The sequence below is a fragment of the Ziziphus jujuba genome, chromosome 10 (genome assembly GCF_031755915.1).
Source record: "Ziziphus jujuba cultivar Dongzao chromosome 10, ASM3175591v1".
NCBI classification, from domain to species: Eukaryota; Viridiplantae; Streptophyta; class Magnoliopsida; order Rosales; family Rhamnaceae; genus Ziziphus; species Ziziphus jujuba.
In genome coordinates, this window is record NC_083388.1 from 25634010 (window position 1) to 25649625 (window position 15616).

General features: G+C 34.3%; 3 protein-coding genes across 3 annotated transcripts; all 3 read left to right on the plus strand.

Annotated features, from left to right (window-relative positions):
- Window positions 1-240: 240 nt before the first annotated feature.
- Window positions 241-6149, plus strand: LOC107412423 (protein PELOTA 1). The gene is made up of 16 exons (XM_016020201.4): window positions 241-398; window positions 527-609; window positions 1066-1144; window positions 1338-1412; window positions 1574-1630; window positions 2195-2240; window positions 2590-2665; window positions 3140-3215; window positions 3349-3381; window positions 3477-3545; window positions 3713-3819; window positions 4337-4409; window positions 4618-4656; window positions 5246-5340; window positions 5750-5856; window positions 5973-6149. The coding sequence occupies exons 1-16, from the start codon at window positions 348-350 to the stop codon at window positions 6044-6046; spliced, it is 1140 nt and encodes a 379-aa protein (XP_015875687.1). The 5' UTR covers window positions 241-347; the 3' UTR covers window positions 6047-6149.
- Window positions 6150-6297: 148 nt separating this feature from the next.
- Window positions 6298-9243, plus strand: LOC107412418 (sugar transport protein 10). The gene is made up of 4 exons (XM_048468147.2): window positions 6298-7353; window positions 7503-7828; window positions 7923-8552; window positions 8726-9243. The coding sequence occupies exons 1-4, from the start codon at window positions 7221-7223 to the stop codon at window positions 9188-9190; spliced, it is 1554 nt and encodes a 517-aa protein (XP_048324104.1). The 5' UTR covers window positions 6298-7220; the 3' UTR covers window positions 9191-9243.
- A 557-nt stretch (window positions 9244-9800) lies between these two features.
- Window positions 9801-15608, plus strand: LOC107412419 (ALBINO3-like protein 2, chloroplastic). Its single transcript, XM_048468146.2, has 14 exons — window positions 9801-10266; window positions 10483-10589; window positions 10719-10846; window positions 11337-11408; window positions 11726-11827; window positions 12370-12429; window positions 12695-12760; window positions 13288-13335; window positions 13705-13881; window positions 13967-14022; window positions 14122-14239; window positions 14559-14648; window positions 14876-14985; window positions 15084-15608. The coding sequence occupies exons 1-14, from the start codon at window positions 9881-9883 to the stop codon at window positions 15238-15240; spliced, it is 1677 nt and encodes a 558-aa protein (XP_048324103.1). The 5' UTR covers window positions 9801-9880; the 3' UTR covers window positions 15241-15608.
- Window positions 15609-15616: the final 8 nt, after the last annotated feature.

A 15616-nucleotide genomic window follows, 5' to 3' on the forward strand; every position in this document is an offset into this window, starting at 1 on the left:
AGACTGATATCAATTTTGATTGGTTCCGCATTTCGACGTGGCCTCACCCAAGAACACCACCTGTATTCTGCCACGCAAGCTCGTTTTTTAATGTATACACCATTTCAATTAGGCTGGGCTTGGATGAGGCTCACTTTGGGAAAATCTACCAAGCCCATTTAGATTTGGGCTAGAAGACCCAATAACCTTTTTACCCGGCCCAAGTTCTCGGATTCGGATACGCTCGTTTCCGTGGCAAAAACTCTCTCTCTCTCTCTCTCTCTCTCACATCCACACTCAGTCTTTTTCTTTGTTTTCTTTCCGCCTTTCAAGGAATCAAAATTGATTGTACTGAATTTTGTGAAATAATGAGGATCGTTCGCAAGGATTTTGTCCCAGATGGACCAGGCAGCGTAAAGGTACTTTGTTTCAATGAAGGTTTTAATCTCTTCTAAAATTTTTGGAGAATTAATTTTTACCCAGAAAATTTAAGTTTAATTTTGTAATGGAACTTTGGGTTGACCTGGAAATTAGTGGCTTGCTGCAGATGATACCGGTTGATTCGGATGATTTATGGTATGCTTATAATTTGATAGCTCCTGGAGACAGCGTTATGGCTGTCACTGTCAGGTAATTATTATTATTATTTTATATTTGGATTTGTAATCATGAATTTCTTTTGTTTGAACAATAATTATATGCACACAAAAGCAGTTCATTTAAAAATAATCTTTCTGAAACTAATTATTATTGAAGATATTATTAGTGCTTGGCTTTTTTCTTTTTTTCTTTTTTTAAATTTTTTGTATTAATTTTTATTTCAAGATGAATTTTGGGACGTTATTGATAAAGAAAACAAGTGAGTTGGAAACTTGGAAAAAATTTATTTGATCAATGTATCTATTCCCTCATGGTAGAGTGGTCATGTTATCTTTTACTGATTCATGAACAGACTTTCATGGTTATGAAAGAATTTTTAGAATTTGGTGTTGTGGTGAAATTATAAGTCGTGCTTAAAAAAAGTATAGTTTGAGGTGGATATATTTTTGAGCATTTTGAATGATAATCTATCTACCTTCTATATAGGAAAGTTCTTAGAGAAGCGGCTTCTGGTGGACGAGATGCAGAGCGAGTGAAGCTTAAGTTGGAAATTAAAGTTGAAGAGGTATGAAAATATCTATCCCTACATCAATGGGGGATAAAATATGCTATTTTGGTGGTTCTGTTTTTGGTGACAATTTATACTGCTAATTTATTTTGCTCTAAAATTATGAAATCTGAGTATACATAGAATGTAGAAAGCCTTTTCTAGGCATGTGGACAGAATATTCTACTCTTAACTTCTATATTATGTTTAGGTTGCAGATTATGACAAAGTTGGTTCTATCTTGCGTATACGTGGGAAGAATATCTTGGAGAATGAATATGTAAAGGTGCAGTGCTGTTAAACTGAACTCAACAGGAGTATTTGTTATTTTCTTCTTCGTCTTTGCTGACTCTACTCTCACAATGATGTATTTTCACTATTAATTATTGTAGACTATATCAGTTTTACATACCTTTTTTTTTTTTTTTTTTTTTGGTCTGATTCCAGATAGGGGCATTCCATACTTTAGAACTTGAGCTGCATCGGCCTTTTGTGTTAAGAAAGGTATGCTTCACTTGTTAATTCTTTCATACCTATAAGTTTGGATTATACTTGCTCTGTCTAATTCCTGCAAATAGCACAGGGGATCCACCATGTTGCTTTTCTCATATTGTTATAAATTATATTGTTTTTATCAGCTGGAAATGTTGTTCTGACATGCAGTTTTTAAATGAAGTGTTTGATTAATTTTTCATCTCGGGTAGTCTTCCTTTTTTGCTAGTTAGTATATTATTCATTAATATTATTTGATTAACCATCCATCTCAAGAATTTGATGCACAGATTCTAAATGGTTTATATGTTGGAAGTAATACTCATACAAGACATTACTGGTGCTGAACTATAGAATGAACCTATTTTTGTTCTTTTTTTTTGTATTTTTCCTTCCCCCTACCTTTTTTTTTTTTTTTTTTTTTTCTCCTGTTGTCAATCACATTAAATAGCCGGTGTTTTAGTTATTTTGCCATTTTGGTCTAATTTAATTCCATTTGATTCTTGTACATGGTTCTTGAGATTAACCTCTTTTATTTTTACTGACTTATGGCATGTTATGTATCATATTTTTTAGGATATTTGGGACTCATTTGCACTAAATGTACTTCAACAGGCCTCTGGTATGCTCTACTTAATCTTTATTTCTTTTGTGATGTACTGATGGCATACAAATTTCTTTTATGATTTTTGTTGATTTTAGAAGTCAGAATTAGAGTGGTTCATTTTAGGAATGATTTTCTTGTATTCTTACCAATTTTAGGATAGCCTGTGTTTTAAGTGTTGGGAGTCTCATCCAGTAATCTAGATATGCTATGATATGGGTATCGTGACCTATTATAGATTTTCTCATAGGAAGTTCCTTATATTGGTAGCTTACTGAAATACTGTTAACTATCAAGAATTGAAATCATTAGGCCTGAAGTGTTAAGTCTACTTTCTGACTAATGGTCTTCTCTCAATATTTTTCAGACCCTGCTGCAAGTGCTGATCTAGCTGTGGTTTTAATGCAAGAAGGATTAGCACATATCCTGCTTGTTGGGAAAAGGTACTTGTAGCCTTATTTGGGGATGATTCATCTTCAAATTTCCTCATACTTGTAATAATATGATACCTTCCATGAAGCTTTGGGCTTTTACAATCAATGTCCGAACTGTTTTTTCTTTTTTTTCTTTTTTTTTAATTTCCTTTTTCTCTTTCTTATTTCTGTTTTTTTCTAATTTTTGTTGTCTTGAGTGGTAGTCAGTTGCAAATCTCTTTCATGTTCCTGAAAATGTTGCTATGATATTTTATAAAAAGCTTCAGCTATTGTGAAAATTGTGAAAACTTTTTGAAGGGCTTATCTTTGGGGTTTTCCTTTCTATGAGAATGGAAGTTCTTTAGATAAAGACAAGCCTAGTTGCTGGCTGCTGTAATGCTGAACTGGAGTCTCTAGGATGTGATCACATACACCAATAAATATTGACTTGCTAAGGTGTCATTATGAGTTCAACTGACTATTATTGCTGTTACCAATTGACAGTATGACAACTACCCGTTCAAGAATAGAAACTTCAATTCCTCGCAAGCATGGACCTGCTATTGCTGGTTATGAGTCGGTACTTCTTCTTCTTCTTCTTCTTTTCTTTTGTAACTTATTTTCCTTGGCTTCAAAGTAATGTTGAACTGCCCCGACTTATTGTATACTTAGAAGTTATTTAGGCTTCACTGACACCTTCCTATCTATTACAGGCTTTGAACAAGTTCTTTGAGAATGTGTTACAGGTGAGCTCCATTTGAATTGTGCTACTCGAGCACCTAATTTCTGTATTTGTTATGTCAGGTCCTGAAAATCTGACTTATGTGGCCATGTCTTTTAGGCTTTCCTGAAGCATGTGGATTTCAATGTTGTTCGATGTGCTGTTATTGCTAGCCCAGGTTTCACAAAGGTTGGCATTAAGTCATAAAACTTTATTTCAGTTCTATAGTAAAATTTCTAGTTGTTATTTTTCTATTTAATAAACCTTAAAATAGAAACATATGGAATTTCTTTAAAAGTTTTTAGTATAGAAAAATTATATGACATGACAGCATTGCTGCATTTTATGTGTTTCAGGATCAGTTTCATCGTCATTTGTTGTTGGAGGCAGAAAGAAGACAGCTGAGAGCTATTATTGAGAACAAGTCGCGCATAATTCTTGTGCATACAACCTCAGGTTACAAGTAAGGTCATACTTATGCATGTTGTTTCTCGCAACTATTGGACATGAGGTTACAAGTATGGTCGTGCTTATGCATGTTGTTTCTCACAACTGTTGGACATGCCATCTGTCCTTCTCCACATGCTGATTGCATAATTTAGTTGATGGAATCCTATAATTTAGAAGATATAATTACTTTCTTTTAACATTATGTACTGTATTATGGACTTCTAGGACATTCATTTTGTTTTGACTCTGGCAGTTTTCTGTCCAACATCTATGTGCATTTAAATGATCCATTTACGAAATGCAATTTGTTTGTTGTGGTTTGCCACTATCTGTCACTTTGGCTTGCAGTTTCACTATGTTTGCATTTTATAAAGTGAGTTTCTTATTTTCCTAAAATCTTGATTTTTAACTATTTAATTAAGTTTCATGTTGCCCTGATTGAACTGGTAGACCTCATAAACAACCAAAATTTTGATTGTGTCAATATGTCTTGTTTTATATTATTGTTTGACATCAATTCCACTAAACAGGCATAGTTTGAGAGAGGTCCTAGATGCCCCAAATGTGATGAATATGATCAAAGATACTAAAGCAGCGCAAGAGGTACTATACCCAATTTGGTTTTCATTTTCTGGTTGTATCCTTTTTTTTTAATATAAAAAAAAAAAAAAATTCTAAATGATGGTGATAATCTTCTTAGGCATTCTTCTTGTTGTGCTTGTTTTTTATGTATTCAAATGCTTGTTACAGTATACTTTGTATTATGTAAGTTTATTCACCCCTTGATGGCACTTTACCTTCTTTTCCACAGGTTCGAGCTCTGGATGATTTCTTCAGCATGCTTTCAAATGTTAGGTTCCTTCTTCTTCTTTTTTTTTTTTTTGTTTGGGTGGGTTGGGGTGGGTATTGCTCAGTATTTTATCAAGAAATGCTTTAAATTGAGAAGTCAATTCACCTATGGACGATGACTGCAAGTCAATTTTGTTAAGTAGGTTAACAATGCCAGACATAGAGGGTTAAGTTTTCCTCAAGGTCATACTCATCCATCATACTTGAAAATCTCAAGTTCATACATATATCAGCACGACTTTAAGTCATTCAATATCTTAAACCATAAATAGTATTTGGCCCTATGGCAGTTCTATAAGATTACTTCTTTGTAGGTGGTCTAAATCCACCACCAATATTCCATGTCTACTCTTCTGCATCATCCGAGCTGCTTTTACTTCAAGGGCTGCATATTCTTCATTTCCTTGATATTATATTGTTATTTCTCATTTTCTCTTTGTTTTATGCGTTACTCGATTAATTAGATTTTTAGTAATGAACTATCTGCAAAGATATATGTGTGTTGCTCGATTAATTAGATTTTCAGTAATGAACTATCTGCAAAGATATATATTGTAGATTGTAAATAAATTACTCTTGGTAATTAGCAGGATCCAGCTCGTGCATGCTATGGGCCAAAGCATGTCGAGGTTGCCCATGAACGAATGGCTGTCCAAACACTTCTTATCACGGATGATTTGTTCAGGTTAGAAGTAATGGATAGTTCTAAGTTTGGGTGTCTGTGCAGGCTAAAGTGTGATATTAATTGTATTAATTGCTTACTAACAAATTCTCTGTTACGTGGTTACTTAGTCTGTGTTTGCTGTACCTTAGCTTCTTCATAATTTTCATCTTTAGTTGAATTTTCCTCATAATTTATTAATCCATCATTGATGGCAAAGGCCAGAAATAGATTTTGATTCTAAACGATGAGGGAAACTTTTTCATGCATGCCTATAATTTTAATTTTAGTTCACACAAGCAATTATTCGAGATGAAGCTTCTAGATTACTGTGCTTTTATTTTCTTACCATTAACTGGTCTTGAATCCTTATACAACAGTTAAAAGAGATAATGAAATTTTTTTTTTAAAAATAAGAGTTTCTGGTGGACAGGAATGCTGATATAGCTTCCAGGCAAAAATATGTCAATTTGGTGAACTCGGTTAAAGATTCAGGTGGTACTGTTCATATATTTTCATCAATGCATGTCTCAGGAGAACGTGAGTATTATTTTATCTTTACCCTATATTTTAATGCCTCTTAACTGCTTTGCTTGACAATTTCTCAAGATTTCATTTTCATTCTGAATCAACCTTATGATCATATGATTGAACAGAACTAGCGCAAATAACTGGCATTGCAGCGATTCTTCGTTTTCCTCTGCCAGACCTGGAAGATATAGAGATGTGATGAAAACATACGTTTGACAAAGCATCCCTCTTACCATTTGGCGATATAATGTATACATTGATAGGTTCAGAGCAGACATAAAACAAGAAAAACTTTTGTCCCCGTCCGGAAAAAAATATATATATATATATATATTTTTTTTTTTCCAGTTGTATTAATTTGTGAATGATGAATATTATATTGTATGTGGGTTCTGAGGACCCCGTTGGCTAATGACCTTCAAGATGTAACATTATTCTATTGCATACAATGGATCCCTTTTCTTACTGTATATTCCAAATAAAAGAGGTTGAAACCAAAATATCAAGTTTTAAGCGAAAAAGGATGTGTTTGTGTGTAGATGAGTGAATGAACAGAAGAAAATCACTAAATGTTAGCTATCTATATAAATTTGCTACTGCCTCACACAGATGATCCGAAGAGAATCTGTAGACATCCTGGGATTATTCTCAATTGAAATCCAAACAAAGAAAGGTAATTATATTTTACATTTCAATTGGATTTTGTGTAGCAAGGTTCTGATTGTAGATGGAGGCTTAGATCTTCTAGTGGATTTTATATAAAATGAATAGTTCATTTCTCAAAGGCTTGAATAGGCCTTAGGAGTATGTTCTGTGGGCGAGAAAAGCGTTGTTGATTGGACAAAAATTTACCACCCTAACTCTTTGGACGTCCAAGTACAACTTTGAACATGGTCCTAGTGATGTCAAACTTAATACATGTCCACACACTAATTCAACTTGTTTCCACCCCTTTTTCAAGCTCAACTTCTTGGATAAAATAGTACTACTCTCTAACTTAATACAAAAGTTTGTGGTCAAAACGTTAAACACGCAAACATCTGCCATTTTTGTCAGCTAGTCCTAAATAGCCATTAATTCGAAACCTTAGCACGGCCAAATAAGTAGTAGTTTCATATTCGGTATAAATTGGGATGCAGAAACAACTCGGAAGCTAACACAGGAATATCTTGGCATTGTGGATTTCTTCTTAACTAGGTGGTTGTTTGGCCGGCCAGTAAAGTGGAAAAAAGTATTGAACTTGTAAGAAATAAAACAGAGCAAAAGTTATTATATAGAAATGTTTTCCTCATCTTGATTTCCATAGATTAGAAAGGGAGTTCCTTTCATTTTATCAAATATTTGTCGGGAGCTAAGCAGATTTTGAAAGAAGAATGGCAGGAGGAGGAGTTGTTATTGTAGGTGGAGGGAGGAAGTATGATGGTGGAATAACTTTCTTTGTGGTGATCACTTGCATAGTTGCTGCCATGGGAGGTCTCATCTTCGGTTATGATCTGGGAATCTCAGGTTGGAAATGCAATTATGAGACCAAACAAAATCGGTTTTCAAGTTTTTTTTTTTTTTTTTTTTTTTTTTTTCCCCAGCTTCTCAAGTTTTATGAAAACATAGAATGCAATATATTCATATACATTTTTATGTATATATATTGTTTGCAGGAGGGGTTACTTCAATGGAAGATTTCCTAAAGAAGTTTTTCCCATCAGTTTACAACAAAATGAAAGACGAAACAAATGATGCTAACCAGTACTGCAAATTCGACAGCCAGCTGCTTACATTGTTCACTTCTTCCCTCTATGTTGCAGCACTGGCAGCTTCATTCTGTGCTTCTGTCGTGACAAGGTCATTTGGTCGAAAAACATCGATGTTGATTGGGGGTTTGGTGTTTCTTATTGGCTCTATACTAAATGGTGCTGCTTTAGACATTGAAATGCTCATAATTGGTCGCTTATTACTTGGAGTAGGAGTTGGTTTTGCTAATCAGGTACATATATATATATATATATATATCACTTTCATGGATATGTCATTTTTATATGTTTCACTTATTGAAGTTGAAATCTAACGTGAATTTGCAGTCAGTTCCACTTTATCTATCAGAAATGGCACCACCAAAGGTCAGGGGAGCTCTCAACATAGCTTTTCAAATGGCCATTACGCTTGGAATTCTAATAGCGAATTTCGTGAACGTTGGCACAGCAAAAATAAAGAGTGGATGGGGATGGAGACTCTCCTTGGCTCTAGCTGCTGTCCCTGCAGTGATGATGACAATTGGATCAATCTTTCTACCTGACACTCCAAATTCAATCCTTGAAAGAGGCAATATTGAGGAAGCAAGGAAAATGTTGAAAAAGATTCGTGGAACCGAGAATGTGGACGAAGAATTCCATGACTTGATCGAAGCTTGTGTGGCCGCAAAGAAAGTTGAACATCCATGGAAGAACATAATGCAGCCAAAATATAGACCTCAGCTTGTGATATGCATACTTGTTCCTTTCTTCCAACAGTTCACTGGTATCAATGTGATAATGTTCTATGCACCAGTACTGTTTAAGACTTTAGGTTTTGGAAGCAATGCCTCTCTTATGTCTTCTGCTATCACCGGTACTGTCAATGTCTTTTCCACAGTAGTTTCCATTGTGTGTGTTGACAGGTTTGGAAGGAGGTTTTTGTTCCTTGAAGGCGGCTTACAAATGTTTATTTGTCAGGTAAACATTGTAACTTCATATGCAAGGAAAAAAAAATAAAAAATAAAAAAGTAAAGTTTTGCATAATGATTAAAATTTTAGACCATGTTGAATGTTGTTAAAGTTTTGCATAATGATTAAAATTTTAGACTATGTTGAATGTTGTGACTATATATGTAAGATATATTTTGTAGGTATTGGTAGCAGTCATGATAGGAATGAATTTTGGGACCAGCGGAGAAGGATCTTTATCGACAAGTCAAGCGGATATACTATTGTTCTTGATCTGTGCATATGTAGCAGCGTTTGCATGGTCTTGGGGACCATTGGGTTGGCTGATACCAAGTGAAATATGTCCTCTAGAGATCAGATCAGCAGCACAAGCTATCAACGTCTCTGTAAACATGTTATTTACCTTCATAGTTGCTCAGGTTTTCCTTTCCATGCTTTGCCACCTGAAGTTTGGACTTTTTTTCTTTTTTGCTGGTTTTGTAGTTCTTATGACAGTTTTTATTTTCCTATTCATGCCGGAGACCAAAAATATACCCATTGAAGAGATGAATAAAATATGGAAAGCACATTGGTTTTGGGGAAAGTATATTCCTGATGAGGTTGGCACCAGTAACAATGATGTTGAGAAAATAAGTAGAGTTGTATAAGAGCTCAAAATGTATATCGGTTATTTTATTATTATTATTATTATTATTTTGAATAGTAGAATTTATATTGAAGTTTTAAAGTAATTTAGTTAATTGTGGTCATAGATACATTTCTCTTTTTGACATGCTCTAGTATTTGGAATGCCATGGCTTAGCCCCTTTTTTTTTTTTTTTTTTTTTTTTTTGGGGGTTTATTTTTATTTCTTTTTCTACTTAGTTTTAGTACACATTAATTCCTGTTTCTTATAATGAAAAAAGCAAAACAAAAAATGAATTTTGTAATGTTCTTAATTCAAATTTCTTTTTAGCAAAGCCAAGTTTGATTTATCATATTCACAAAGGGATTGTGAAAATGGTTTTTAGTAATTCAAGTGGCATGAGGATATTTGATAAAATAGTAAAAAACTTATACTTTTGACAACATGAAAACGATACATTTAGCAACATATATCTAACAATATAAATGGTAAATAAAAAAATAATAATAGGTAAATACCAAAAAGGTGCACAAACTTATGTGTGTTATTAAAACAAATCTAAAAATGTGTAATATTCATTTTAAAATTTACAATTATTAAAAAAATAATAATAATAATAAACGAGCTTTTAGAAAAATAAAATAAACAAATAAAAGAAACAGCGGAGCCGCTTTCTTGATACGAAGCTCTTTCTTCTCCGTATTGGCCGTTAATGGCGACGTTGAAGCTGTTGTCCCACCTGCGACGTTCTCAGCCGACTTCATACCTCTACACTCTCTCCCACTTCCATATTTCTGATACCATCTCTAACCCTCTCTCGCCTCCTTCACTCGTTCGCACACCTCACCTCCCATCTACCAGCCCCGGCAGCTTGCTCCCGGCGGCTCTCGGTTTTCTCCACCGGCGATCTCTTTCCACTCGCTCCGAAGATTCCTCCGACCTCCCACAACTCAGCGGCTTCGGCACTGATTCGCTCACTGACTTGACCGAGTTAGCAACCGAGTCGGAACTCGTCAGTAGCGGCGATGACTCGATCCTTCCTGTTGGGACTGTGATTTCAATGCTTGATGGATTCCACGACCTTACTGGTTGGCCCTGGTGAGTGTTAATTTCCAATTTCCCAATTTTTATTTATTTATTTATTTTATCTTAGAAGAAAGGGATTAAAAATTTGATCTTTAGTATTAAATTTCTATGCCCTGGTGATTTTTTTGTGTTTGTTTTGTAAATGGGTTTTGATAAAAATTTTCCAATTTCATATTTTGTTTACTTTTTTATTGTTGCTTTTAAGTAATTCTTTGTGAAAATTTTTAGGTGGATTGTCATTGCCTCTTCTACTTTGGCTCTCAGAGTTACTATGCTTCCTCTACTTATCTTGCAACTTAGAAAGTTGAAAAGGATTGGAGAGCTATTTCCTAAATGTCAGTCTATTACTTCCACTTCAGTTTTTGTTTTTGTCAATGAAGGAAATCGTTTCCTTTTCAATATGTTTATCTCTGTATTAGCCTAGAATGAATTTTTTATTTGAATTTTATATGCATTTCTCATAGTGCCTCCTCCATTGCCGCCACCTCTCTCAGGAAGGAGTTATATTGATCAAATTTCACTCTTTCGTAAGGAAAGGAAAGCAATTGGATGTCCCTCATTTCTATGGTTCCTCGCATACATCTCTGTCCAGGTAATTCTCTATATATTCAGCAGGTTTAGGATTGATGATGTAGGGCAATAGCTTTTTGAAAGTGAAAATGACAGTTGTATCCCAATAAACCAAAATACTAGACATATACTTGAGAACCAAGGTTGGGCGGTTAGTAACTGACTGGAGATTTTGTATATATCAATGTTGCATACTATTAATATGAAGTTTTTAGAAAGGAGACAGCCCTGAGCTTTTTAACTTTTGAAAGTTCAATCCTCTTATTTCGTTTTGTTAAAAAAGTCCTCTTTTGAGAACTGCCTGCTATTTTTCAAAGAACTAGCCTGTTGTTTTATGACACAAGATAAGATTTAGCTGTAAATGCTTTTCAGTTACAAAAATGCACTAAGACTATACTTTCTTGAATAAATATACTACAAAAATATTGTATTTCTGCAGAAACGTCAAAGTCTATCTGATGTGAAGTGAATTTCTATTAATATTTTTTCTTCTGTCATCAATAAATCTGCAGGTCCCAGGCTTTCTCCTGTGGATGATTAGCATCCGAAGAATGTCGCTGGATCATCATCCTGGGTTTGAATTTGTAAGACATCAACATACTTATGATAATATATATACATGATTGAATTTTAAACATGGCGACTTTATTGACGAAACCATTATGAAAATTTTAATGCTAGTTTTGACTTCTTGTCAATTCATTGTTGAAGATAAAAAAGTTTTTCTTATGGAGCTGCTTTTTCTGGAAACTTCTTTATAACTTTCACTATTTTACATAATGGTGTTATCAAACTTAGTTGACCATGTAACATGTTCTTAGTTTTTGATAGCCATTCATCAATTCATTTTTCAAGTGATGAAAGCAGATCAAACATTAAAGTTCTGCTGCATTTATTTCAGGGTGGTGCTTTATGGTTCCAGAATTTAACTGAATATCCTCATGGAGTTTTAGGCCCCATATTTCCTTTACTGATTGCTGGTTTACATTATGCAAATGTTCAGGTACCTTACTATGTACTTCATCTCGTTGATAAATTTAGTTTAAATTATATATGTGTGCACTTGACCGTTCTTTTTGGCCCTAGGGGTGTCTACAGTTAAATCCGTAAGAAATCCTTACTTTACAGAGAGGATGCTGTATGCCATTCCCCATATGTGTCTTTGATCATATTGTAATACAATTTTGTGCAGAACCCATAGGCCAACTAATAAACAAAATTGCAAAGACCAAGTATAAATGAAAATAGTCCAATTCTTCAAGCTCAAAAAACTTGGATTTCTCTACTCAATTAGATAAGAACTTTTAGAGTGTTTGGGTAAGGGTAGAACCTGCTTGTTAAGTTAGGCATATAGCATAAGCATCTTTCTTTTCAGTTGCCTTAAGGGCACTTTGGCTTTTTCTTTTTGTTGCCTGACAATTTCTTCTGAGATTAAATTTATTATAACACATTCTATGCTAGTAGACCAGAGCATGTTTTAAAGAGCCACAACAGTTCTAGTTAATTAATTATTGTAGCTGATTATTGTTTGATCAACTTATTCAGAATTCTTTTCGGAAATCTTCAGTTGGAAAAGGAAATGATCTGTTTGACTTATTGTTAAAGGTAAGTAATACTATGTTGTTTATGAGTTTCAATAAGAATGCCATCTTGTCACTTTGTTATTATAATTTTTTTTTATCCCTTAATATTTGTCAAGATTCATCTTATTGTGGTTGAATATTTATATTTTTGTGGTAGGTATGGTGCTTGAATGTACACGATGTAGAATGTGTATTCTCACTAATTAGTTGAGTTGGAACAAAAATTTTTAACTTGTCAAAAGTAATTTATGTCATGTGAATGATTGGAGATGTCACTCTTGTTGCAGTACTACAAGTTCTATTTGGATTGCTTGACGCTGCCTATATTCTTTATTGGTTACTGTGTTCCCCAGGTAATTTAATATTTTATTTTATGACATTTGTGAATTTTAGTGTTTGTTATATTGGAATATATATCTAAATCTTTGAAAACAGTTTTCATCACAATTTTAAAATTTTTTTATAAATCTACTCTGCAGGTTACTAAAAACCATGCCCATCCTGGTGTAAAAAAATAAATAATACTTCTCTCACTGCATCTTCAAGTTCCTAGTAGTTTTGATGGTATCATAGTAGTTTGATTCCTTGTTTACTTTCTAATTTTTTCATAGGTTACATTTTCAAAACCTTGGATTAATTTGTCATATAATTCAATTTATATTTGCTTCAAAAAACTGATAGACCTAGCTCCTTAGTTAGGACCCATTTATTGTGTAAACTTAGATGCCACTACCAAAATGTTATAATTCATTAGGAAATTAAAAAGAGAAAAATATATATTTCCTAACTCTTATTGCATTATTTGACAGTAAAGTTTCCACTTTTCTACTTCCATGCCTGGCAAAAAGTTACAACCTTACATATCTATATTATTTTGCAGGGAAGTCTAGTCTATTGGGTTACCAATAGTTCACTAACTCTTATTCAGGTAATCATTGCACTATTTTCCTTTTTTTTCATATTTCTCAAGATTTTGAATGAACTTGGCACTCTGGGTTCAAGATTTCCATGTTCATTTGGGATTAGCTCCTCAAACTTGATTTTCAAATCAAGACACCTGCTTTTATATTAGAAGTGAAATATCTTTCTTGGTAGTTTACCTATGGATCATTCTCTGCACACTGTCTATTATGGTTTACTGAGATATACAACAAAAGCGAACATTGTCAAAAACTTTATCTCTTTAACAAAACCTTTTGCGCATGGAGTTCTACAGAGGCCATCATGTAAAAGTCCCAAATATGACATTATAATACCAATTTTCTGATATCATGCAATGCATAATCAACTTTTGCAGCAATTGACACTCAAACATCCTGCTGTACGTGCAAAATTGGGATTACCTGACAAAGTTGATCGTAGAGAAGCTTCAGATTCTGAGAAGATGAGCACTTCTGTATTGACACCAACTAGTACACCCAAAAAACTGAAACAAGTATCTGTCCAAGACCTGTCCCCTAAAGAACTGCTAGCGGTGAGTGAGTATGACTACAAAACTTTCTTTGTTAATGTCAGGCGTCCCTAGAGGTTTTCTTATATGTTTATGGTGTTGTTGACAGCTTTCAGTCCAACTCTTGTCAAAAGGACATAGCGAAAGAGCAATTCCTTTGCTGAGGTAATTGCTGCTTTTAGCATAAAATAGTTTTCTGTAGATATCAATTAGCAGTTTTGACCATATCTGCTACACTGAATTAGTAGTTCTTTTCTCTATAAGGTTGGCACTTGACAAGGACCCTGACTATGTGAGAGCTTTGACTGTCATGGGTCAGACTCTATTGCAGAAAGGGCTACAAGCAGAGGCTAGTGAGTACCTAGAGCGTGCTATTTCCAAGGTCTGAGTTTATACTTCCCTTTCCATCATTTTCGCATGTTACACTTACCTCCACTCCATACGGGTTGATTTAACCTTCTTTGTGACAATTGATTTGCTTGCAACCATAAGAGTTCAAGGTAGCACTACATGTCTTTCCGACTGCATCAGATAAATGAGCATACCTTATTTTCTTTAATTTGACTCATGCTTATGGATAACTATTAGGATATCTCTTATATTTCACATTTTGCTTCTATAGTTTTTCTTTTAATAACTGTTTCCATGCTTGTTTCCTTTGTTTATTCACTTCTCTTAGCTGCTTTGTTGCTTCTCTTCAGCTCCTTCATGCTGCCCATCCTACAGAATTGGAGGACATTGATCTTTTAATTCTTGCATCTCAATGGGCAGGTGTTGCCTACACTCGGCAGGTGCATCATCTTTTTTTATGGCTTCTTTAGAATAGAAGACATTTGATACACTTTAACTTAAATTTCATCTGTATGCAAAGAAAGTATAGAATCTACAGGAAGAAGTATACTCGGGTGCTTAGAATTCTTCTTGGTGCTCTAGTTCCAGAATTGGGACAAGGCCATGCAGCGTCGTGTGCACCTCTGAAAGCCATGTTTCTCATTTTCTTTCTCGTTGTGTAAGGCAGGGAAAAATTGCAGAAGGACTAGTACACCTTGAAAGAATTGCAAAAATTCAAGAGCCCGAGGAACCATTGAGCAAAGCCCATTATTTTGATGGGTTGTTATTGCTTTCCAGGTAGTAAAAGGAGTTACCCAACTTTTCCTCTCTGACTAGATCATGCTGTTTTCTTCCTGTGCTGTTGGCCATTAATAATTTGTAACTTCTGTTTTCAGTGTTTTATACAACGAAGGTCGCCGAGCTGAAGCTGCAAAGTATCTTCGGTTGGCTGCTGCTTATAATCCTGCGTTCAATGAGTACTTGGAGCAATGTGAAAATGATGATGGCACTCTTGTCAGTGATCTTGTAAGCAGTAGGCGAGGAGATTATTGAGTCGGCTCCAAAGAATAGAAAATCCAACTTTCCTGGTTTCCTAATTATTGATTGGTAAACCAGGAATAAAATCATTGATGTACCATATTAAATTAATAACTTTTTTACTATTGATTGTGAAATTAGATTTGTAATCCCGTAGAGAAAATAAGATATTTATTTCAGTTGCATGTCAAGGGCCTCAGCATTGGGGGAATAAGGCGAGGATTTACTGACTAGGCGCCCACAGAATCAAAATTTCAATTTAATTTCTTTGTTTTCTCAATTTCACTGTTTGGAAGATTAGTCATTCTTCTGTATGCCATATCATAATTTACTGATATGTGTTGGTATAAAAAATTAACTTAAAACTGCTTATTCGTCATTTATTTTTAAT

Excerpts from the sequence above, each read along its gene's own strand:
- LOC107412418 (XM_048468147.2), top strand. The coding sequence starts at position 7,221 with ATGGCAGGAGGAGGAGTTGTTATTGTAGGTGGAGGGAGGAAGTATGAT. Across the intron at positions 7,354-7,502 it reads TTATGATCTGGGAATCTCAG|GAGGGGTTACTTCAATGGAA; the intron begins GTTGGAAATGCA and ends TATTGTTTGCAG. Across the intron at positions 7,829-7,922 it reads GAGTTGGTTTTGCTAATCAG|TCAGTTCCACTTTATCTATC; the intron begins GTACATATATAT and ends GTGAATTTGCAG.
- LOC107412419 (XM_048468146.2), top strand. The coding sequence starts at position 9,881 with ATGGCGACGTTGAAGCTGTTGTCCCACCTGCGACGTTCTCAGCCGACT. Across the intron at positions 13,882-13,966 it reads CCCCTAAAGAACTGCTAGCG|CTTTCAGTCCAACTCTTGTC; the intron begins GTGAGTGAGTAT and ends TGTTGTTGACAG. Across the intron at positions 14,986-15,083 it reads GGGTTGTTATTGCTTTCCAG|TGTTTTATACAACGAAGGTC; the intron begins GTAGTAAAAGGA and ends TTCTGTTTTCAG.
- LOC107412423 (XM_016020201.4), top strand. The coding sequence starts at position 348 with ATGAGGATCGTTCGCAAGGATTTTGTCCCAGATGGACCAGGCAGCGTA. Across the intron at positions 3,382-3,476 it reads TCTTTGAGAATGTGTTACAG|GCTTTCCTGAAGCATGTGGA; the intron begins GTGAGCTCCATT and ends CATGTCTTTTAG. Across the intron at positions 5,341-5,749 it reads ATCACGGATGATTTGTTCAG|GAATGCTGATATAGCTTCCA; the intron begins GTTAGAAGTAAT and ends TCTGGTGGACAG.